Below are 23391 nucleotides of genomic sequence, written 5' to 3' on the forward strand. Positions count from 1 at the left end.
AGTGCAGTTTCAAGTTAATGTACTGTACATTCTATCATTGGTCTTAAAACCAAAATCAACATCAAGAGTTCCTAATTAAAAATAAATCATCATCAAGACTGAAGGGCACCTAGTCATCTACACAATTCAATAATTCATATGTATGTACATCATGATCCGAGACCATTATCAACAACATAAGCACCTCGATATCACAATATATTAACCCAGACTTATTTTCTCTCTTGTTAACATGTAGTTACATACTGTAAATACACAGCATTCCAATGCAAACAATACTTTTTTGTGATATAGTTCTGTCAAATCACCATTATTAGCCATACATACCTGATCTCCTCACATGTCATCCTCCAGATCAGAGTGATGGTTATTTATCTGAGAAACCAAAAGACAGAGAGAAGACTTTAAACAGATGCACAGATGGAGAATTACAGTCACAGTGCAATCAGGATATTTTTTAATCGACCAACAAAATCAACTTAATCAAATACCCAGCTGTGGTAAATTTAGAGATCACTTGTTGATCTGTGAAAGTGATGGTTTCTAAATGAGGATGAGCAAATATAGCACAGTGTTTGTCATGTCAGCACATAACCAAGTTTAGGAGGGATGAGTGACATTGCCTGGCAACCTTAGGAGGTGGGATTACCCCTTGCCATTGGGGCAGATTTGGGATGCAGTACTGTGGTTGACTGGTTAAAAATCTTCTCCTCTATTCATACCTTCCATCTTCCTCCCCCTTCTCCCTCAACTGTCAGAGAAACAATGGCTCACCCGCCTGGTGGACCCACCTACAGCTCAGCCCACACAGCCGCAGGTTGAGGTTTATTGTCATTGATCTTGCCCTGTAGGCAGCACTGACCGATTTCCACTAGATGGGCCAGCTGAAAAGTAAAATGGTCTATATCTTAAAAATTAATGGGGAAGAAAAATCACTTTTTGGTTAGTAGTGTGGTTCAGGTTGGGGTTAAGGTTAAGTTTAAAATCAGACTTTATGATTTTGTGGCTGTGCCAGCTAGTGACCACTGCAGAGCTGCCTCCGGGACAAGATTCATGACAATACATGCCAACATGCACACGGCCTGGCATAGATAATGAACAGTGGTGCAGAGCCAGAACCCTTATTGTGTCAGACAGGCAGGGAGACACTTGGCTGTAAATGTAGATAATTACTCTTCTTTTGAAGAAAGAACAATCAGCTACTAAATAATCAATTATTGTTCTACCAATATCTTGCTCTCTTTGTTCAATGACACACACCCTCTGTTAGAAAACTATGACAACCAACAATGGCAGCTAATATGCTAAGATATTTACTTTCAGAAAACGTTAGCCCGCACAGAAGAAGTGTTACTGGTGGTGCAGGTGTAATATGTCTCCAGCAGAGGGAGGCAGAGTAATGTGTTGTTTACCCTGCGGTGGCGCTGGTAGTGTTGGAGGTGGTGGTCATCATTGCAGGCCTCTCCAGGCTCTGGGCTCTCCCTCTGTCTGTGGGGGAGGCTGATGGGAGAATCGTACAGACTGCTGACTGAGTCCGACACACTGCCCTCCTGGGTCGGAGGGGAATCTGGACCACAGACACACACAGAGAGAGAGACACAGTTTGTCAGCAATAGTATGCTCTGTTTTCAGTGCACCTCAGCTTTCCATGGAAAATATAGCCCTGCTTTTAACAGTTTTTATTTTGCAGAGAGCGCCACATTAGTCAACCTGCCAATCCTGTACACAACATTTTGGATGCAGTGCTCACTGATGTAAGATGTCCCAATCGATAATAAATAGTCATAATGGGCCAACAATCTGATGACGAATAGATTTTCTTTACTCCCATCAATGAATAATACGTTTCCCCTCCAGTTGTTATCTCTTATCAAGAGGATTAGAAATAATGTAATTGTACAGTGGCTTGCGAAAGTATTCATCCCCCTTGGCATTTTTCCTATTTTGTTGCCTTACAACTTGGAATTAAAATTGATTTTTTGGGGGGTTTGTATCATTTGATTTACACAACATGCCTACCACTTTGAAGATGCAAAATATGTTTTATTGTGAAACAAACAAGAAATAAGACAAAAAAACAGAACTTGACCGTGCATAACTATTCACCCCCCCAAAGTCAATACTTTGTAGAGCCACCTTTTGCAGCAATTACAGCTGCAAGTCTCTTGGGGTATGTCTATAAGCTTTGCACATCTAGCCACTGGGATTTTTGCCCATTCTTCAAGGCAAAACTGCTCCAGCTCCTTCAAGTTGGATGGGTTCCGCTGGTGTACAGCAATCTTTAAGTCATACCACAGATTCTCAATTGGATTGAGGTCTGGGCTTTGACTAGGCCATTCCAAGACATTTAAATGTTTCCCCTTAAACCACTCGAGTGTTGCTTTAGCAGTATGCTTAGGGTCATTGTCCTGCTGGAACGTGAACCTCCGTCCCAGTCTCAAATCTCTGGAAGACTGAAACAGGTTTCCCTCAAGAATTTCCCTGTATTTAGCGCCATCCGTCATTCCTTCAATTCTGACCAGTTTCCCAGTCCCTGCCGATGAAAAACATGGATGGTGTTCTCGGGGTGATGAGAGGTGTTGGGTTTGCTCAGACAAAGCGTTTTCCTTGATGGCCAAAAAGCTTAATTTTAGTCTCATCTGACCAGAGTACCTTCTTCCATACGTTTGGGGAGTCTCCCACATGCCTTTTGGCGAACACCAAACATGTTTGCTTATTTTTTTCTTTAAGCAATGGCTTTTTTTCTGGCCACACTTCCGTAAAGCCCAGCTCTGTGGAGTGTACGGCTTAAAGTGGTCCTATGGACAGATACTCCAATCTCCGCTGTGGAGCTTTGCAGCTCCTTCAGGGTTATGTTTGGTCTCTTTGTTGCCTCTCTGATTAATGCTCTCCTTGCCTGGTCCATGAGTTTTGGTGGGCAGCCCTCTCTTGGCAGGTTTGTTGTGGTGCCATATTCTTTCCATTTTTTAATAATAGATTTAATGGTGCCCCGTGGGATGTTAAAAGTTTCAGATATTTTTTTATAACCCAACCCTGATCTGTACTTCTCCACAACTTTGTCCCTGACCTGTTTGGAGAGCTCCTTGGTCTTCATGGTGCCGCTTGCTTGGAGGCGCCCCTTGCTTAGTGGTGTTGCAGACTCTGGGGATTTTTAGAACAGGTGTATATATACTGAGATCATGTGACAGATCATGTGACACTTAGATTGCACACAGGTGGACTTTATTTAACTAATTATGTGACTTCTGAAGGTAATTGGTTGCACCAGATCTTATTTAGGGCTTCATAGCAAAGGAGGTGAATCCACTTTTCCGTTATTAATTTTTTCGAGTTTTTTGAAACAAGTTATTTTTTTCATTTCACTTCACCAATTTGGACTATTTTGTGTATGTCCATTAAATGAAATCCAAATAAAAATCCATTTAAATTATAGGTTGTAATGCAACAAAATAGGAAAAGGGGGATGAATACTTTTGCAAGGCACTGTATGTAGCACTAAAGAATCTGAGAAATTCTCAAAGTTAAGCTTCCAATGAAGAGATAGTATAAAACAAATCCCCAGCCTCCAGCCCAGCTCTTCTACCTGACTGGTCCTTCCTCTGTCTGTCCATCTTGTCCACGCTGTCGAGCAGTCCGTCAATCTGCACCTTGATCAGAGTCAACTCCCTCTTTATGGCCAGCACCTCTGCCATCTTCACTGCAGATAGAGAGTGAGAGAGAGAGAAAGGGAGATAAGGATGAATCCTCTTTCGCACAAATATCCCATTGACATAAATGTATGAGTGCAGGTCTTAAAAAAGGATCTGGCCCAGAGGGGTGTAATAGTGTATAAACAGACTAGAGCTCTGCTACCTGACCCGAGTCCGACGAGCCTCGACATTATACATTGGGTTAGGGCTGGGTAGGGCCTGTTTTTTCATCAATAACTAGGGGACGGGACGGGCAGGGCTCGGGTGTCACTAAATGTACACTACATTACATCGAACATCTCATTCCAAAATCATGGGCATTAATATGGAGGTAGTCCCCCCTTTGCTGCTATAACAGTCTCCACTCTTCTGAGAAGGCTTTCCACTAGATGTTGGAACATTGATGTGGGGACTTGCATCCATTCACCCACAAGAGCATTAGTGAGGGTGGGCACTGATGTTGGGTGATTAGGCTCGCAGTCGGTGGCTCGCAGTCGGTGTTCCAATTCATCCCAAAGGTGTTTGATGGGGTTGAGGTCAGGCCAGTCAAGTTCTTCCACACCAATCTCGACAAACCATTTCTGTATGGACCTCGCTTTCTGCACAGGGGCATTGTCATGCTGAAACAGGAAAGAGCTTTCCCCAAACTGTCGTCTAGAATGTCATTATATGCTGTGGCATTAAGATTTCCCTTCACTGGAACTAAGGGGCCTAGCCTGAACCATGAAAAACAGCCCCAGACCATTATTCTTCCTCCACCAAACTTTACAGTTGGCACTGTATTGGGGCAGGTAGTGTTCTCCTGGAATGGAAATCCATTTCATGAAGCTCTTGATGAACCGTTCTTGTCCTGACATTGCTTCCAGAGGCAGTTTGGAACTCTCTAGTGAATGTTGCAGCCGAGGAGAGACAATTTTTACGCGCTACGCACTTCAGCACTCGGCGGTCCCGTTCTGTAAACTTGTGTGGCCTACCACTTTGCGGCTGAGCCATTGTTACTCCTAGACGTTTCCACTTCACAATATCAGCACTTACAGTTGACCGGGGCCGCTCTAGCAGGGCAGAAATTTGACGAACTGACTTGTTGGAAAGGTGGCATCCTATGACGGTGCCACGCTGAAAGTCACTGAGCTTTTCAATAAGGCCATTCTACTCCCAATGTTTGTCTATGGAGATTGCATGGCTGTTTGCTCAATTTTATACACCTGTCAGCAACGGGTGTGGCTGAAATAGCCGAATCCACTAATTTGAAAGGGGTGTCCACATACTTTTGTATATATAGTGTATCACTAACATTTTGAAGCTGAGCCATTTGCTCGCGCTCTGCTGCGCAGTACAGTCATATCTGAATAAGATCATAACATTGTGTCAGAAGATGCTTCAACCTTGTCAAATATAAGAAAGGAGAGATTATTTCACAGAAAATAATAATGTTCCTTGAGTTTTGTTGGAGTTTAGAGTGACGAAAAGTAGCTAACAGCTCACTGGTCTCATGTCTCTTCATTGAGCAGAGCAGCCCAAGCGGAGCCGTTGCTATGGTTACTGTCTCAAAGCCGCCATAAGCAGAGTGAGCTGCCTGCGCGCAGGGAGCGAGTGAGACAGAGAGGAGCAGCTAATGGATTTACTAACAGAGTTATTTCTGGTTTCGGGCCGGGCTTTAAATTTGGCAGAAGCAATCGGGCCTGGGTAATCGGCAAACGTGCCGCCCTTACTTATCCTCCACATTGTCTTCTTATTCATGCCATCACTGTAAGCACCCTAACATCTCCCTTAACATCTCCTCTCTCCAGTAGCCTATGGTCTGTAATGGAACATTCATTTCACAACCCTGGCTCGGAGAAAACCACCATGAAACTCTTTACTGTTAAAAGCTGTTCGACCTCTGCAGCTACAACTGCAATCTAATTTCCCTCTGATGGGCTGGCAGTAAAAACTATTAAGGCTTGTAATAAACTAGTATAAACATTTCTTATTTGTTATGCACTATTAACTTGGGATAATTGCAGCATGCTGCTAGACTGGGTATGGTAGGCTTGGTAGTGGAAGGAGCAGAGAGGGGCCCTGCTTTTAATGAAGAGACCATCTGGTGCCTCTCACTGTGCCCTGGGGCTCCCAGCGCTGCCGTTCCCCATGCAGAGATGACATTACAGGGTGGGTCTGTGTGTGGTGAGGGTGATCTGTGTGTGGTGAGGGCTGGTCTGTGTGTGGTGAGGGCTGGTCTGTGTGTGGTGAGGGCTGGTCTGTGTGTGGTGAGGGCTGGTCTGTGTGTGGTGAGGGTTGGTCTGTGTGTGGGGAGGGTGGGTCTGTGTGTGGGGAGGGTGGGTCTGTGTGGTGAGGGTGGGTCTGTGTGTGGTGAGGGTTGGTCTGTGTGTGGGGAGGGTGGGTCTGTGTGTGGGGAGGGTGAGTCTGTGTGTGGGGAGGGTGAGTCTGTGTGTGGGGAGGGTGTGTAAGAGTGTCACACAGTATGACAGATTGTGTATGGTTATGAGTGTGTGTTAACTTTTTAAAGAATGTGTTGTGAGTGAAGGTGTGTGTGTTATAGTGTGTGGGGTCCCTTACACTTGGCCCTGGTGCTGGAAGAGCCGGTGCGCAGGGCGCTCCTCTTGCCCTGTGGTCTGTCTCTGGAGCGTTGCAGGCCGGAGGAGGAAGAGGGGTCGCGGGAGTGTTTCATAGGGCTGGGCTCCACTGGGACTGGCATTACAGAGGCTGGGACACGCTGGTAGTCAAACACCCTGTGTGGAAAACACACAATATTACTTATGTACGCATAAGCGGGAGCACAGCTCCCCTCGGATTGACGCACAGAAGAAATATCAGCCCGCGCAGAGAAGCACAAGATTGAACTTCACTCAACTTTCTGGAGTCATTCCCCTGTAGTGAACACTATCATTGTTTCGCTCTACTGTGGGAATTGTGCTCAAATCAACGCAATATTAGCCACTTTCAATGTAACATACTGAAACTAAACGAACTATGCAAGATTTAGTATGCAAAACTAACTAAGAGATTTTCTTGTAGGCAGAGCGCATCGGAGTAGGATTCTATTGCATTGACAGACACGACTCAGGCCTGTACTCTACACATACCGGTGTGCCATAACCAATCAGAGCTGCAGTAGGCCTATATGCAAATAGCCATTGCCATATATGGATCTGTTCCATTCAATTTGAACTAGACTGTGTTTACAGCATGAGCGGTTGCATGTAGATGGGCTTGTTTTGAGATCAAAGCGAGAGCTGCATGTAGCCACCTGTGCACATTTGTTCATATTCTTTGCTAGTTAGTGAGTTATTAGCCCAGTTATAGCTAATTTGTAGTCAACAATGAGGGAGTGGTTGCTTCCTATAAGAGCACAAAAGGTGTGAATTTTTAGCTATCTTTGAAAAGCGAGTCAGGTAAAGGTCTTGAATAAGCTAAGTAGCCAATAGGCAGAGGGTAGCATAATTTGTCTGATTCTCTGTAATAATGGTATGGAATAATAATGCATTTTGTTTTGTAAAGTGGTTTCTTGCATCAAACAACACAACATTTTCAGTCACCTCCTTGTCTGTAGGACAAGTGGATAAACAGGTTAATGTCAAGCCCTGCATGATTTTTTTCCAAAGTCTCATGACATGTCAGCCTACATTGAACACCACACATTTGCTACTACTGTAGGCTGAATGATAGAACAGCTATTTCCATGTTAAAATGTTATGGAATACATTTTTCTCCATAGCCACAGTAGCCTACTTGGCCATTGTTAAAACTGTAACTTAAAGTGGGTACAGCCTCAGTGTTCACAGTAAACGCGCATAGGAAGTTGCACAGAATTTTCACAAAGTTCAAGTTTGCGCTCAGCAGACCTGAAATTTACTCAGTGCCCAAAAAAATTAGAGGGAACATTGCTTATGAGTAGGGTCCTGAGCCTTTCCTGGCCATGTGATAGGCCCTAGTTTTTTTTAGCTCATAAACTGAGGATTCTCCTGCTAGAATGAGCTTTAAAACAATCGGCTGCTGATATGTCAGAGCAACCATTCCTGAATTCCCAAAAGGGAGTTGGACAATACACTCTTAGAAAAAAGGGTTCCAAATGGTTCTTCGGCTGTCCCCATAGGATAACCCTTTTTGGTTCCAGGTAGAACACTTTTGGGTGTCACGCCCTGGCTCTGGGGACTCTTATATGTTGAGCCAGGGTGTGGATTTTTCTATGTTATAGTTTTCTATGTTGTGTTCTAGTTCGTGTATATCTATGTTGGCCAGGGTGGTTCCCAATCAGAGGCAGCTGTAGCTTATTGTCTCTGATTGGGGACCATACTTAGGTAGCCTGTTTGGCACAGTTTATGGTGGGATCTTGTTCCAAAAGGTTTGTTTTGGTGTCATTTAACCTAGGACTTCACGTATCGTTTGTTTTGTTGTTTTTGGTTCGTGTTGTGTACTGCAATAAAGTATGTACGCCTATCACGCTGCGCCTTGGTCCGCTTCATCTTATAACGATCGTGACATTGGGTTCCATGTAGAACCCCCAAAAGGGTTCTACCTGGAACCTAAAGGGTTCTACCTGCGGCCAAAAAGGGTTCTTCAAAATGTTATCCTATGGCAACAGCCGAAGAACCCTTTAAGGTTCTAGATGGCACCTTTTTTTCTAAGAGTGTAGACTTTCCATATGATTACAGTCCACTGCAGGATGAGACTCAATCTCCCTGGCAGGCTGGCAGCACTGAAAACACCTGCCTCCAGACAGATTTGGAGTAAAAGGTTATTCATTCCAATAAAATGGTGGACTCTTTTATAATATCCATAAGCTATTTGGTGTCATTACGTATTGAGTGTATAGTCTATAATCACAGTGATATAATACATTTAAATTGATCTCATAGCCTGGTGCACTAAATACCTCTGGTCCAAAGAGCATTGTCTGGGGTGCTTTGATTTGCGCTGGTCTCTCTCAATTCAATTTCAATTTTCAATTCAATTTAAGGGCTTTATTGGCATGGGAAACGTATGTTAACATTGCCAAAGCAAGTGAAGTAGTAAACAAAAGTGAAATAAACAATAAATATTAACAGTAAACATTACACTCAGAAGTTCCAAAAGAATAAAGACATTTCAAATGTCATATTATGTATACAGTGTTGTAACAATGTGCAAATATAAATATGGGTTGTATTTACAATGGTGTTTGTTCTTCACAGGTTGCCCTTTTCTTGTGGCAACAGGTCACAAATATTGCTGCTGTGATGGCACACTGTGGTTTTTCACCCAGTAGATAATGGAGTTTATCAAAATTGGGTTTGTTTTCGAATTCTTAATATGGTCATACATTTGGCAGGAGGTTAGGAAGTGCAGCTCAGTTTCCACCTCATTTTGTGGGCAGTGTGCACATAGCCTGTCTTCTCTTGAGAGCCAGGTCTGCCTACGGCGGCCTTTCTCAATAGCAAGGCTATGCTCACTGAGTCTGTACATAGTCAAAGCTTTCCTTAAGTTTGGGTCAGTCACAGTGGTCAGGTATTCTGCCACTGTGTACTCACTTTTTAGGGCCAAATAGCATTATAGTTTTCTCAGTTTTTTTGTTAATTCTTTCCAATGTGTCAAGTTATTCTCTTTTTGTTTTCTCATGATTTGGTTGGATCTAATTGTGTTGTTGCCCCAGGACCAGCTTACTTAGGGGACTCTTCTCCAAGTTCATCTCTCTGTAGGTGATGGCTTTGTTATGGAAGGTTTGGGAATCGCTTCCTTTTAAGTGGTTATAGAATTTAGCGGCTCTTTTCTGGATTTTGATAATTAGCGGTTATTGGCCTAATTCTGCTCTGCATGCATTATTTGGTGTTTTACGTTGTACACAGAGGATATTCTTGCAGAATTCTGCATGTAGTCTCGAGTCTCTCTCTCTCTCTCTCATTACCACAAGCCCTTTTTCCACAATGAAGGTGCCACCAACCTCCTGTGGTGTGCATGCTTCCCAGCGGATAGAGGTAGTGGTGCTGTTTCAGATCAACCTCCTGTGGTGTGCATGCTTCCCAGCGGATAGAGGTAGTGGTGCTGTTTCAGATCAACCTCCTGTGGTGTGCATGCTTCCCAGCGGATAGAGGTAGTGGTGCTGTTTCAGATCAACCTCCTGTGGTGTGCATGCTTCCCAGCGGATAGAGGTAGTGGTGCTGTTTCAGATCAACCTCCTGTGGTGTGCATGCTTCCCAGCGGATAGAGGTAGTGGTGCTGTTTCAGATCAACCTCCTGTGGTGTGCATGCTTCCCAGCGGATAGAGGTAGTGGTGCTGTTTCAGATCAACCTCCTGTGGTGTGCATGCTTCCCAGCGGATAGAGGTAGTGGTGCTGTTTCAGATCAACCTCCTGTGGTGTGCATGCTTCCCAGCGGATAGAGGTAGTGGTGCTGTTTCAGATCAACCTCCTGTGGTGTGCATGCTTCCCAGCGGATAGAGGTAGTGGTGCTGTTTCAGATCAACCTCCTGTGGTGTGCATGCTTCCCAGCGGATAGAGGTAGTGGTGCTGTTTCAGATCAACCTCCTGTGGTGTGCATGCTTCCCAGCGGATAGAGGTAGTGGTGCTGTTTCAGATCAACCTCCTGTGGTGTGCATGCTTCCCAGCGGATAGAGGTAGTGGTGCTGTTTCAGATCAACCTCCTGTGGTGTGCATGCTTCCCAGCGGATAGAGGTAGTGGTGCTGTTTCAGATCAACCTCCTGTGGTGTGCATGCTTCCCAGCGGATAGAGGTAGTGGTGCTGTTTCAGATCAACCTCCTGTGGTGTGCATGCTTCCCAGCGGATAGAGGTAGTGGTGCTGTTTCAGATCAACCTCCTGTGGTGTGCATGCTTCCCAGCGGATATAGGTAGTGGTGCTGTTTCAGATCAACCTCCTGTGGTGTGCATGCTTCCCAGCGGATAGAGGTAGTGGTGCTGTTTCAGATCAACCTCCTGTGGTGTGCATGCTTCCCAGCGGATAGAGGTAGTGGTGCTGTTTCAGATCAACCTCCTGTGGTGTGCATGCTTCCCAGCGGATAGAGGTAGTGGTGCTGTTTCAGATCATCTGACTGTGCAGTTTGACAGAGATGCAGCCATCCCGTTTGTGTGGTTAGAGCATGTGGTTATTGTCTATGAGTCCTACAGTACTGTAGGGAAACAGAAAATAACTGTGGGTATATAGTTGACTTTACTGAGAACTTCTGAATATGATGACCTACTCTACCTTACATGTACTCTCTGGCAACAAAGGAAAGTCCATGAAGGAAAGAGAGACAGTGTTACTTTGAGAGTACTGTACCTTTTGTAAGCTTTTAATCCACAGCAGAGCAGATAATTGCCAATAAATATTTACACACAGGGCCTTTGTTGACATGCTGGGCTCAAGGAGAATGAATCAGGGGTTTAGTCTGGCAGCTCATTTCATACAGTATGTAGGCTACAGTTCAAAGTAAGTTCAGGAGGAAACTACTTTATACTAAGATACACAAAGACAATCATATTAGATGAAGACTGGGACTCAGAGAAAGGGTAAGATGTTGTTTGACAGAAATGCCTAAGTTCTTATTAGATGCCCTGTAAATCAGATTTTGGTTTTTCGTAAAAGGACATATATATAATCACTGTGCAGGATGAAGTTAAGATACTTTTTAACTCGGACTGCAAGGCCTTGGTTTCTATGGCCGTGAGAAGAGAAAGGGATGAGACAGAGGAGGGAGAGAGAGAGAGCGAGAGAGAGGGGAGATGGGACTGAACGGAACACCTATCAGCAATGCCTGAGCTGGCTGGCGAGGGCCTCGTTTTTCATGCTGTCATCCCCCTCTCCCTGTCTCCACTCATCCTCTGTTCGCTCTGCCCTTTTCCCTCCACTGCCGTGGCGTTCCCCCTTTCCTCACAGTGCTCCACTGCCGCCGCCCTGGGCTGTGTTTTTACTCCGGACCAGCGGGGCGGGTGGCCAGGCATCCAGTCAGCTATGCAGAGAGACTGTGTTCACCCATCTGTGAAATCACCACCAGTGGCTGACAACCAGGGGGCATGTCAGGTCATGTGGATACAGTGCGGGTCAATGGATAGTTTCAATACAGAAACCCTGCTACCCTGCTGCCCTGCTACCTGCAGCCGTCAGGGAAGTACTGCATCATATGATCTGTTGGCTGAGCCACCATCAGCACCTGCCTGTACCCTACCTGTCCTAAGCTCTCTCCTGCTTTGTCCTGCTAGGTGACCTAAACTGGGCCATGCTTAAACCACTTGACCAAGTCTTAAAACAATGGTACTCCCTAAAACTCTCTCAGATTATTACCAATCCCACAAGGTATGACCCACATCAGTCTGGTGTTTTCTGTAATGACCTTAGTGATCACTGTTTTACGGCCTGTGTTCGTAATGACTGCTCAATTAAACGACATGTCCTGATTTGTCATAGACGCTTGCTGAAAAACTTTAATGAGCAAGCCTTCCTTCATGACCTAGCCTATGTAAATTGGTATAGAATCAGCTTGATCCCCTCTGTTGAAGATGCTTGGACCTTCTTTTTCTATATTTTCAGTGGTATTGTTAACAAGCACGCCCCCATAAAGAACATTTGAATAAAAAACAGGTTCAGCCCCTGGTTCGACCGTGATCTGGCAGAGTTACTCAAGAACACCATTTGGTGAAAGGCTCGGCACACAAATACTGTCATTCAGGCAAATGAGAAATAAGTTAGTTACTTTAAGGAGCAGTTCTCTCTCTGTGGGTCTAACCCCAAGAAGTTCTGGAAAATGGTGAAAGACCTGGAGAATAAACCCTCCTCCTCACAGCTGCCCATGTCCCTTAATGTTGATGATGTAGTTGTTACTGACAAGGAGTGTATGGCTGAGCTCTTTAATCATCACTTCATTAAGTCAAGATTCCTATTTGACTCAGCCATGCCTCTTTGCCCGTCCAACACTTCCTCATCTCCCAGCCCTTCTAATGCGACTAGCCCTGATGCTCCTCCCTCCTTTTTCACTGCCCCGCTACACAGCTTCTCCCTACAGGAGGTCACTGAGTCGAAGATCCTTTCTTCTTTAAGGTTGCTGCCCCTATCATCGCCAAGCCTCTCTCTGACCTTTTTAGCCTGTCTCTCCTCTCTGGGGAGGTTCCCAGTGCTTGGAAGGCAGCCACGGTGCGTCCTTTATTTAAAGGGGGAGATCAAGCTGATCCTAACTATATTATAGGCCAATCTCTATCTTGCCCTGTTTATCAAAAGTGTTGGAAAAACTTGTCAGTAATCAACTAACAGGCTTTCTTTATGTCTATAGTATTATCTCTGGTATGCAATCTGGTTTCTGCTCAGGTTATGGATGTGTCACTGCAACCTTAAAGGTCCTAAATGTTGTCACCATTGCCCTTGATTCTAAGCAATGTTGTGCTGCTATTTTTATTGGACTTGGCCAAAGCTTTTGATACGGTAGACCATTCCATTCTTGTTGGTCGGCTAAGGAGAATTGGTGTCTCTGAGGGGTCTTTTGCCTGGTTTGCTAACTACTTCTCTCAAGGAGTGCAGTGTGTAAATTCAGAACATCTGCTATCTCAGCCACTGCCTGTCACCAAGGGAGTACACCAAGGCTCAATCCTAGGACCCACGCTCTTTCCAATTTACATCAACAACATAGCTCAGGCAGTAGGAAGCGCTCTCATCCATTTATATGCAGATGATAGTCTTATACTCAGCTGGCCCCTCCCTGGATTTTGTGTTAAACGCTCTACAAGAAAGCTTTCTTAGTGTCAAACAAGCTTCTCTGCCCTTAACCTTGTTCACTCCAAATTGCATACCGCCCCAACAGATCCACAGATGACGCAATCTCTATTGCACTCGACACTGCCCTTTCCCACCTGGACAAAAGGAACATCTATGTGAGAATGTTGTTCATTGACTACAGCTCAGCGTTCAACACCATTGTGCACTCCAAGCTCATCACTAAACTAAGGACCCTGGGATTAAACACCTCCCTCTGCAACTGGATCCTGGACTTTCTGAGGGGCCGCCCCCAGGTGGTAAGGGTAGGCAACAACACATCCACCACGCTGACCCTCAACACGAGGCCCCTCAGGGGTGTGTGCTTAGTCCCCTCCTGTACTCCCTGTTCACCCACGACTGCGTGGCCATGCACGGCTCCAACACCATCATTAAAGGAAAGATCCACCCAAAATCACTAATTCCTTTAATATACAGTGTTAAATAACACTAATATGTGAGAACAATATTTTTTGTGAACAAATGTTTCATTTGGCCGTTATAATAAGGTTGGTAGTAACATGGAAAATCGTTGTGAAAATCTGTTCCAGCTCAAGTCGACTACAAAATCCACAATGCAAGGCTCTCTCTATGGGCTGGCTGGCTGGCTAGCTGGCTAGCTAGCTAGCAAGGTAGCTAGCTAGCAAATGTAGCTACACACAATAATACCAAACACAATATCAGCATGTAATGTAGGTAGTTAGCAGTAAAATCGCCTAAACAAACTGCACTATCAATTTAGGTGTCTACAATCTCACCATGTTCAACCTGCAGATCAATGTGCCTCACAGAGTGGGGTCTGACATTTGCAATGACAGATATACTTTTGAGGAGCTCAAATCAAATCAAATTGTATTTGCCACATGCACCGAATACAACAGGTGTAGACATTACAGTGAAATGTTTACTTACAAGCCCTTAACCAACAATGCAGTTTTTAAGAAGAAGAAAAAAAAGTGTTAAGTAAAATAATTTTTAAAAAAAAAGCAGGATATGTGCGGGGGCACCGGTTAGTCAAGGTAATTGAGGTAATATTTACATGTGGGTAGAGTTAATGTGACTATGCATAAATAATAAACAGAGTAGCAGCAGCGTACAAGAGGGGGATGGGGTGGGGGGGGGGGGGGGGGGGGCAATGCAAATAGTCCGGGTAGCCATGATTAGCTGTTCAGGTGTCTTATGGCTTGGGGGTAGAAGCTGTTAAGAAGCCTTTTGGACCTAGACTTGGCACTCCGGTACCGCTTGCCGTGCAGTAGCAGAGAGAACAGTCTATGACTAGGGTGGCTGGAGTCTTTGACAATTTTTAGGGCCTTCCTCTGACACCGCCTGGTATAGAGGTCCTGGATGGCAAGAAGCTTGGCCCCAGTGATGTACTGGGCCGTACGCACTACCCTCTGTAGTGCCTTGTGGTCGGAGGCCAAGCAGTTGCCATACCAGGCGGTGATGCAACCAGTCAGGATGTTCTCGATGGTGCAGCTGTAGAACTTTTTGTGGATCTGAGGACCCATGCCAAATCTTTTCAGTCTCCTGAGGGGGAATAGGCTTTGTCGTGCCCTCTTCACGACTGTCTTGGTGTGTTTGGACCATGATAGTTTGTTGGTGATGTGGATACCAAGGAACTTGAAGCTCTCAACCTGTTCCACTACAGCCCCGTCGATGAGAATGGGGGCGTGCTCAGTCCTCTTTTATTTTCCTGTAGTCCACAATCATCTCCTTTGTCTTCATTACGTTGAGGGAGAGGTTGTTATCCTGGCACCACACGGCCAGGTCTCTGACCTCCTCCCTATAGGCTGTCTCATCGTTGTCGGTGATCAGGCCTACCACTGTTGTGTCGTCGGCAAACTTAATGTTGGTGTTGGAGTCGTGCCTGGCCATGCAGTCATGGGTGAACAGGGAGTACAGGAGGGGACTGAGCACGCACCCCTGAGGGGCCCCCGTGTTGAGGATCAGCGTGGCAGATGTGTTGTTACCTATGCTTACCACCTGGGGGCGGCCCATCAGGAAGTCCAGGATCCAGTTGCAGAGGGAGGTGTTTCGTCCCAGGGTCCTTAGCTTAGTGATGAGCTTTGAGGGCACTATGGTGTTGAACGCTGAGCTGTAGTCAATGAATAGCATTCTCATGGGAAGCGTTGCCCATGCTACTTCAATGGGCTGTGCGGTGCATTCTGGGCAATTCTGGGACAAGGAGCGCTCTCCTTCAAGGAGTGAATGGAAGTCTATTGGGCGCTAACTCAAAAACCTAACATTAGCACGAATTCCGTCAACAATAAATACAACATTTAAAACATTTTTCCGAGATGTGAGATAATTAACTTGCTATATGTGCAGTCGTGGTCAAAAGTTTTGAGAATGACACAAGTATTGGTCTTCACAAAGTTCGCTGCTTCAGTGTTATGAGATATTTTTGTCAGATGTTACTATGGTATACTGAAATATAATTAAAAGCATTCCATAAGTGTCAAAGGCTTTTATTGACAATTACATTAAGTTTATGCAAAGTGTCAATATTTGCAGTGTTTTTCAAGACCTCTGCAATCCGCCCTGGCATGCTGTCAATTAACTTCTGGGCCACATCCTGACTGATGGCAGCCCATTCTTGCATAATCAATGATTGGAGTTTTTCAGAATTTGTGGGTTTTTGCTTGTCCACCCACCTCTTGAGGATCGACCACAAGTTCTCAATGGGATTAAGGTCTGGGGAGTTTCCTGGCCATGGACCCAAAATGTCGATGTTTTGGGTCCACTTAGTTATCACTTTTGCCTTATGGCAAGGTGCTCCATCATGCTGGAAAAGGCATTGGTCGTCACCAAACTGTTCTTGAATGGTTGGGAGAAGTTGCTCTCGGAGGATGTGTTGGTACCATTCTTTATTCATGGCTGTGTTCTTAGGCAAAATTGTGAGTGAGCCCACTCCCTTGGCTGAGAAGCAACCCCACACATGAATGGTCTCAGTATGCTTTACTGTTGGCATGACACAGGACTGATGGGAGCGCTCACCTTGTCTTCTCCGGACAAGGTGTTTTCCGGATGCCCCAAACAATCGGAAAGGGGATTCATCAGAGAAAATGACTTTACCCCAGTCCTCAGCAGTACAATGCCTGTACCTTTTGCAGAATATCAGTCTGTCCCTGATGTTTTTCCTGGAGAGAAGTGGCTTCTTTGCTGCTCTTCTTGACACCAGGCCATCCTCCAAAAGTCTTCGCCTCACTGTGCGTGCAGATGCACTCACACCTGCCTGCTGCCATTCCTGAGCAAGCTCTGCACTGGTGGTGCCCCAATCCCGCAGCTGAATCAACTTTAGGAGATGGCCCTGGCGCTTGCTGGACTTTCTTGGGCGCCCTGATGCCTTCTTCACAACAATTGAACCTCTCTCCTTGAAGTTCTTGATGATCCGATAAATGGTTGATTTAGGTGCAATCTTACTAGCAGCAATATCCTTGCCTGTGAAGCCCTTTTTGTGCAAAGCAATGATGACAGCACGTGTTTATTTGCAGGTAACCATGGTTAACAGAGGAGGAACAATGATTTCAAGCACCACCCTCCTTTTAAAGCTTCCAGTCTGTTATTCTAACTCAATCAGCATGACAGCGTGATCTCCAGCCTTGTCCTCGTCAACACTCTCACCTGTGTTAATGAGAGAATCACTGACATGATGGCAGCTGGTCCTTTTGTGGCAGGGCTGAAATGCAGTGGAAATGTTTTTTGGGGATTAAGTTCATTTTCATGGCAAAGAGGGACTTTGCAATTAATTGCAATTAATCTGATCACTCTTCATGACATTCTGGAGTATATGCAAATTGCCATCATCAAAACTGAGGCAGCAGACTTTGTGAAAATTAGTATTTGTGTCATTCTCAAAACTTTTGACCACGACTGTAGTATCGTATAGCTTTGGAATTGTGACATTATGTACTTTTGAGGAAAATAGGAAAGTTTCTCGACATATACACTGACTTTGAGAAGGGATTGCGTGACGCATGTGAGAGAAAAAAATTGTATTAGCATTACTTTAAGGTTAATATAAATGATAGTTGTGTACAATCCTGTTACTCTGGTTGTGTAAGTTGCTGTTTTAACGTATATCTGTACCTGGTCCACCACGGCTGTGCATATCTCGTGTTCTTACCCCCACCCTCTGTACTCTGAAACTTGCATGTTCGGATACAAGGTATCTCTGTTCCGAACGAAGTCTCTCCTTATCCTCTATTCTAAGAACAAACAGTTCTTAGTACTCTCAAGAGAACACAAAGGACAGAATATTTTTCCACCTCCTCCGGTAGATATCGGTTGGTTCGACACATTGAGACATTGGTGGAACCACTTGTGTGTGTGGTGTGACCTGCTCCCTTATTAATACGTTTTGAATGAAGTAATATCCTGATTGGTGAAGGACTTTGTCTCTCCTCATTATTGATTAGAATTTCCACGACACGCAGCATCACAACGTGAACGCGATTGGTCGACAGTCTGCTGGGTTGGGCGTAATACGTTCCTTTGTTTATTGGATTCCTATCTCCTTTCTATAATATCTCTGGCAACGGCACCATGCAATGCACCCTGGACTAAAGAGGCAGACAAATAGGAAAAATGTGCTAGACCCTCCGTTAAATTACACATTTCTCAAGTTAGGAATATCGCAAAAATTAGAGAGAAGACATCCTCCCAAGTTATGACATCGGCCAGTATTAAAATCTGACATGTATGATAGACATTTTCGCAATCTAAAAGTCCTATTCCTATTCACTTTCAGTGTAGTGAGAGCGACTTTATCACGGTGCTACGTCATACCGGCCGGATTTCTGCCTGCTTGAACGCCAATAACTCAAATACACATTAAAACATGACATGTCCCAGGGAATCTATAGAACATCACTCAGATATGCACAAAAACAATATAACATTAAAAATGGGTGAACCTTTCCTTTAAGTTTGCGGACGACGATGAGACAGCCTACAGGGAGGAGGTCAGAGACCTCTCCCTCAACCGAGCGCTCCCCCATCCACATCAACGGGGCTGTTGTGGAGCAGGTCGAGAGCTTAAAGTACCTTGGTGTCCACATCACTAAGGAACTATCATGGTCCACACATATTAATACAGTTGTGAAGAGGGCACGACAATGCCTCTTCCCCCTCAGGAGGCTGAAAAGATTCGGCATGGGCCCTCAGATCCTCAAAAAGTTATACAGCTCTACCATTTAAAGCATCTTGACTGTCTGAATCACCGCTTGGTATGGCAACTGCTTGGCATCCGACCGCAAGGCACTACAGAGGGTAGTGAGCACAGTCCAGTACATCACTGGGGCCAAGCTTCCTGCCATCCAGGACCTCTATACCAGGCGGTGTCAGAGGAAGGCCCTAAAAATTGTCAAAGACTACAGCTACCCAAGTCATAGACTGTTCTCTCTGCTACCGCATGGCAAGCGATACTGATGCACAAAGTCTGGAACCAACAGGACCCTGAACAGCTTCTACCCCCAAGCTATAAGATTGCTAAATAGTCTGTTAAAAAGTTAACCAATAGCTACCCGGAATATCTGCATATAACTCTTTTGACTCATCACATACCCTGCTGCTACTGTTTATTATCTATCCTGTTGCCTAGTCACTTTATCCCTACCTATATGTACATACAATATCTACAGTTGAAGTCGGAAGTTTACATACACTTAGGTTGGAGTCATTAAAACTCGTTTTTTTCAACCACTCCACAAATTTATTGTTAACAAACAAGCAAGTCAGTTAGGACATCTACTTTGTGCATGACACAAGTAATTTTTCCAACAATTGTTTACAGACAGATTATTTCACTTATAATTCACTGTATCACAATTCCAGTGGGTCAGAAGTTTACATACACTGAGTTGACTGGGCCTTTAAACAGCTTGGAAAATTCCAGAAAATGATGTCATGGCTTTAGAAGCTTCTGATAGGCTAATTGACATCATTTGAGTCAATTGGAGGTGTACCTATGGATGTATTTCAAGGCCTGCCTTCAAACTCAGTGCCTCTTTGCTTGACATCAAAAGAAATCAGCCAAGACCTCAAAAAATTGTAGACCTCCACAAGTCTGGTTCATCCTTGGGAGCAATTTCCAAACACCTGAAGGTACCACGTTCATCTGTACAAACAATAGTACGCAAGTATAAACACCATGGTACCACGCAGCCGTCATACCGCTCAGGAAGGAGACGTGTTCTGTTTCCTAGAGATGAACGTACTTTGGTGCGAAAAGTGCAAATCAATCCCAGAACAACAGCAAAGGGCCTTGTGAAGATGCTGGAGGAAACGGGTACAAAAGTATCTATATCCACAGTAAAACAAGTCCTATATCGACATAACCTGAAAGGCCGCTCAGCAAGGAAGAAGCCACTGCTCCAAAACCGCCATAAAAAAGCCAGACTACGGTTTGCAATTGCACATGGGGACAAAGATCATACTTTTTGGAGAAATGTCCTCTGGTCTGATGAAACAAAAATAGAACTGTTTGGCCATAATGACCATCGTTATATTTGGAGGAAAAAGGGGATGGCTTGCATGCCGAAGAACACCATCCCAACCGTGAAGCACGGGGGGTGGCAGCATCATGCTGTGGGGGTGCTTTGCTGCAGGAGGGACTGGTGCACTTCACAAAATAGTTGGCATCATGAGGAAGGAAAATGATGTGGATATATTGAAGCAACATCTCAAGACATCAGTCAGGAAGTTAAAGCTTGGTCGCAAATGGGTCTTCCAAATGGACAATGACCCAAAGCATACTTCCAAAGTTGTGGCAAAATGGCTTAAGGACAACAAGGTCAAGGTATTGGAGAGCCCATCACAAAGCCCTGACCTCAATCCTATAGAACATTTGTGGGCAGAACTGAAAAAGTGTGTGTGAGCAAGGAGGCCTACAAACCTGACTCAGTTACACCAGCTCTGTCAGGTGGAATGGGCCAAAATTCTACCAACTTATTGTGGGAAGCTTGTGGAAGGCTACCCGAAATGTTTGACCCAAGTTAAACAATTTAAAGGCAATGCTACCAAATACTAAATGAGTGTATGTAAACTTCTGACCCACTGGGAATGTGATGAAATAAATAAAAGCTGAAATAAATCATTCTCTCTACTATTATTCTGACATTTCACATTCTTAAAATAAAGTGGTGATGCTAACTGACCTAAGACAGGGAATTTTTACTAGGATTAAATGTCAGGAAAACTGAGTTTAAATGTATTTGGCTATGGTGTATGTAAACCTCCGACTTCAACTGTACCTCAATTACCTCATACCCCTGCAGTTTTTCACAATTCCTGACATTTAATCCTAGTAAAAATTCCCTGTCTTAGGTCTGTTAGGATCACCACTTTATTTTACGAATGTGAAATGTCAGAATAATAGTAGAGAGAATTATTTATTTAAGCTTTTCTTTCTTTCATCACATTCCCAGTGGGTCAGAAGTTTACATACACTCATTTGGTATTTGGTAGCATTGCCTTTAAATTGTTTAACTTGGATCAAACGTTTCGGGTGGTCCTCTGTAGCTCAATTGGTAGAGCATGGCGCTTGTAACGCCAGGGTAGTGGGTTCGATCCCCGGGACCACCCATACTTAAAAATATATGCGCACATGATTGTAAGTCGCTTTGGATAAAAGCGTCTGCTAAATGGCATATTATTATTATTATTATTATTATTATTATTATTATATCGACTCGGTACTGGTACCCTGTGTATATAGCCAAGTTATCGTTACTCATTGTGGATTTATTCCTTGTGTTATTATCTTTCTATTATTTATCTTGTTCTCCTCTCTGCATTAAGGGCCTGTAAGTAATGATTTCACTGTTAGTCTACACCTTTTGTTTACGAAGCACGTGACAAATAACATTTTATTTTATTTGACATACACACGAAGATGCCTCAATGACGGAAGAATAGAAACATGGTCCCTTATTTCACTACCTCTAAGGACAACAGTATACTAGCCAGGTCACATTCTCTATCTGTGAAATTGCAATTTTCAGTGTTCAGAAATTAGAGCTGTTTCACCTTCAGTAATCCACAGGGAAAACCCTATCAATAGGACTTGCTACTGTAGCTGTGAATAAGCAAGGACACATTAAGGTTTAAAATTGCTTACACTCAATACGTCTACACAGATATATCCCTGTCAATGCTGTCCCTCCATGCAAAGCATCAGCTGCTCTTCGACATTGATAGAGATAGAGATGCTTTCTCAGTCTGTCCCCTGCTCGAACGCCCCCCTCCCCCTGCTGTTTATGCCAGTTCTCTTCTCTTATCGGTCCTCTCTGCAGCTCCCTTCATCAGCACCAGGCACAGACGGCCCGCTCCTCGCAGCCGATCAAAGCCTGGCTAATTACGCTATACAAGTAGAGCCTCTGCGCTAAGCAGGGGTTCACTTTGAGACACCTCTCCCCTCAGAACACTACAGCATTTCCCTCCCTCAGGCCCTTCAAAATACAGTCACACTATTATCACTTGCAGAAGAATATAGACACACAGTTACTCAAGCAAAGAAAGTGTATTTTGTGCTGTGTAGCCGTTTGGTCTGTACCAGGCAAGGGGATTTAAGACGGGTTAACGCTAGGACGTTACAGGATGATCTCTGGTATCTCATCCAAGGGGCCTGACTATCACAAGCAGCCATACTCCTCCTCTTAGACGAATCAGGAAGAAGAGGAGAAGGAAGACCAGTGAATTGCATTCACTTTCAGAAAGGGTTTTGCAGCAGAAGAGAACATCTTTACGTATAACAGCTGAGTATGAGTTCAAAACCAGAACACTTGATCATGACAGAGTTTGTTCAGTACTTGGCCATAAGAGTAAAGAACACAAATCTCTCACAATATAGATCTGTAGGTGAGACCAGGTACAGTATAGAAGCCTACCTGTCGTAGAGGTCATCTGGGTAGCTGTCATACTCCAGGTCATAGTCAGATCTGAGGAGAGAGCGAGAGATAGGATAAGAGAGGGAAAAATAAATAGAACGGCTTTCAGAGGGCGGGAGAGAGAGGGGGATATGATGAGTGTTAGAAGGGGAAGGATATAACACGGGTCAATGGGGACAGATTGGTGGCTTGTCCATGGAGTAAACAGATACAGACACTTACAGCTGTAATATGTTTTAACATCCTCAGAACCTTGGCTTGCACGGTTGAATCCCTGTCACTAAGGTATACCCATCATTCCCTGAGGATCTCATCTCTTTTTCTCTGTTCCTCTCTTTCTCCTTCACACTCATCAGGGAAGTAAACTGTGCTCCCCTCTAAGAGCTTACCTGTCCATTAGCGCAGATTTGGTTGAATGGTTTTTAAAATCACAGGGGCTTAGCTGTCTGGTCAAATAACAGGCTCTGTGTTCAACCAGGGAAGTCAAGCAGAGAGGGAGGTGAAACGGTCATGCTTTAAAGTTTTGCTGTCGGGCCGTTCCTCTATCAGACGAGAGACAGCATTTCAGACATTAAATAAAATGATAGGTTTACAATCCCAGCACATTTTCATTACACTGTTAGAAGTGGACTATTTATATACGTAATGGTTTCAGGGCTCCCCTGCATCACAGATATGTGATCAAAATGTAAACACGACAACTATCAACTCCAGCCTCGGCTCAGCCTCTGAGTCTCTCAGTGAAGTGCACACTACACACTGACATACACACTCAGTGGCCTGCTGTGGGAACACAAGCAGTCCTGTTGCTGATGTTAACCAACACAGCCATCCATCACAATAAGGATCAGAGTAAACCCAACACACTGTCTCAGACACTCTGAGATGTGGCAGAGCACCGCCGGCAGAGAAATGAAGAGCTAGTTACTGGGCCAAGCTGTAGATAGATAGAGAGAGAGAGAGATGAAGACGAGAGAGAGAGAGAGATGAAGACGAGAGAGAGAGAGAGAGAGATGAAGACGAGAGCGAGAAAGAGAGAGAGAGAAATGAAGACGAGAGAGAGAGAGAGAGAGAGAGCAATCACAGCAGCAAGATTTGT

General features: G+C 44.5%; 1 protein-coding gene across 1 annotated transcript; it reads right to left on the bottom strand.

Annotated features, from left to right (window-relative positions):
- Positions 1-336: 336 nt before the first annotated feature.
- Positions 337-22689, bottom strand: LOC311125455 (RNA-binding Raly-like protein; the record flags this gene model as incomplete). The annotated part of the gene is made up of 6 exons (XM_084199505.1): positions 337-375; positions 1413-1567; positions 3584-3697; positions 6249-6421; positions 22293-22343; positions 22682-22689. 6 exons carry the CDS (start codon positions 22687-22689, stop codon positions 337-339), a joined length of 540 nt encoding a protein of 179 aa, XP_084055631.1.
- Between the last annotated feature and the right edge of the window lie 702 nt (positions 22690-23391).

The sequence above is a fragment of the Coregonus lavaretus genome (assembly GCF_964263955.1).
Source record: "Coregonus lavaretus genome assembly, contig: HAP1_SCAFFOLD_3226, whole genome shotgun sequence".
Classification (NCBI taxonomy): Eukaryota; Metazoa; Chordata; class Actinopteri; order Salmoniformes; family Salmonidae; genus Coregonus; species Coregonus lavaretus.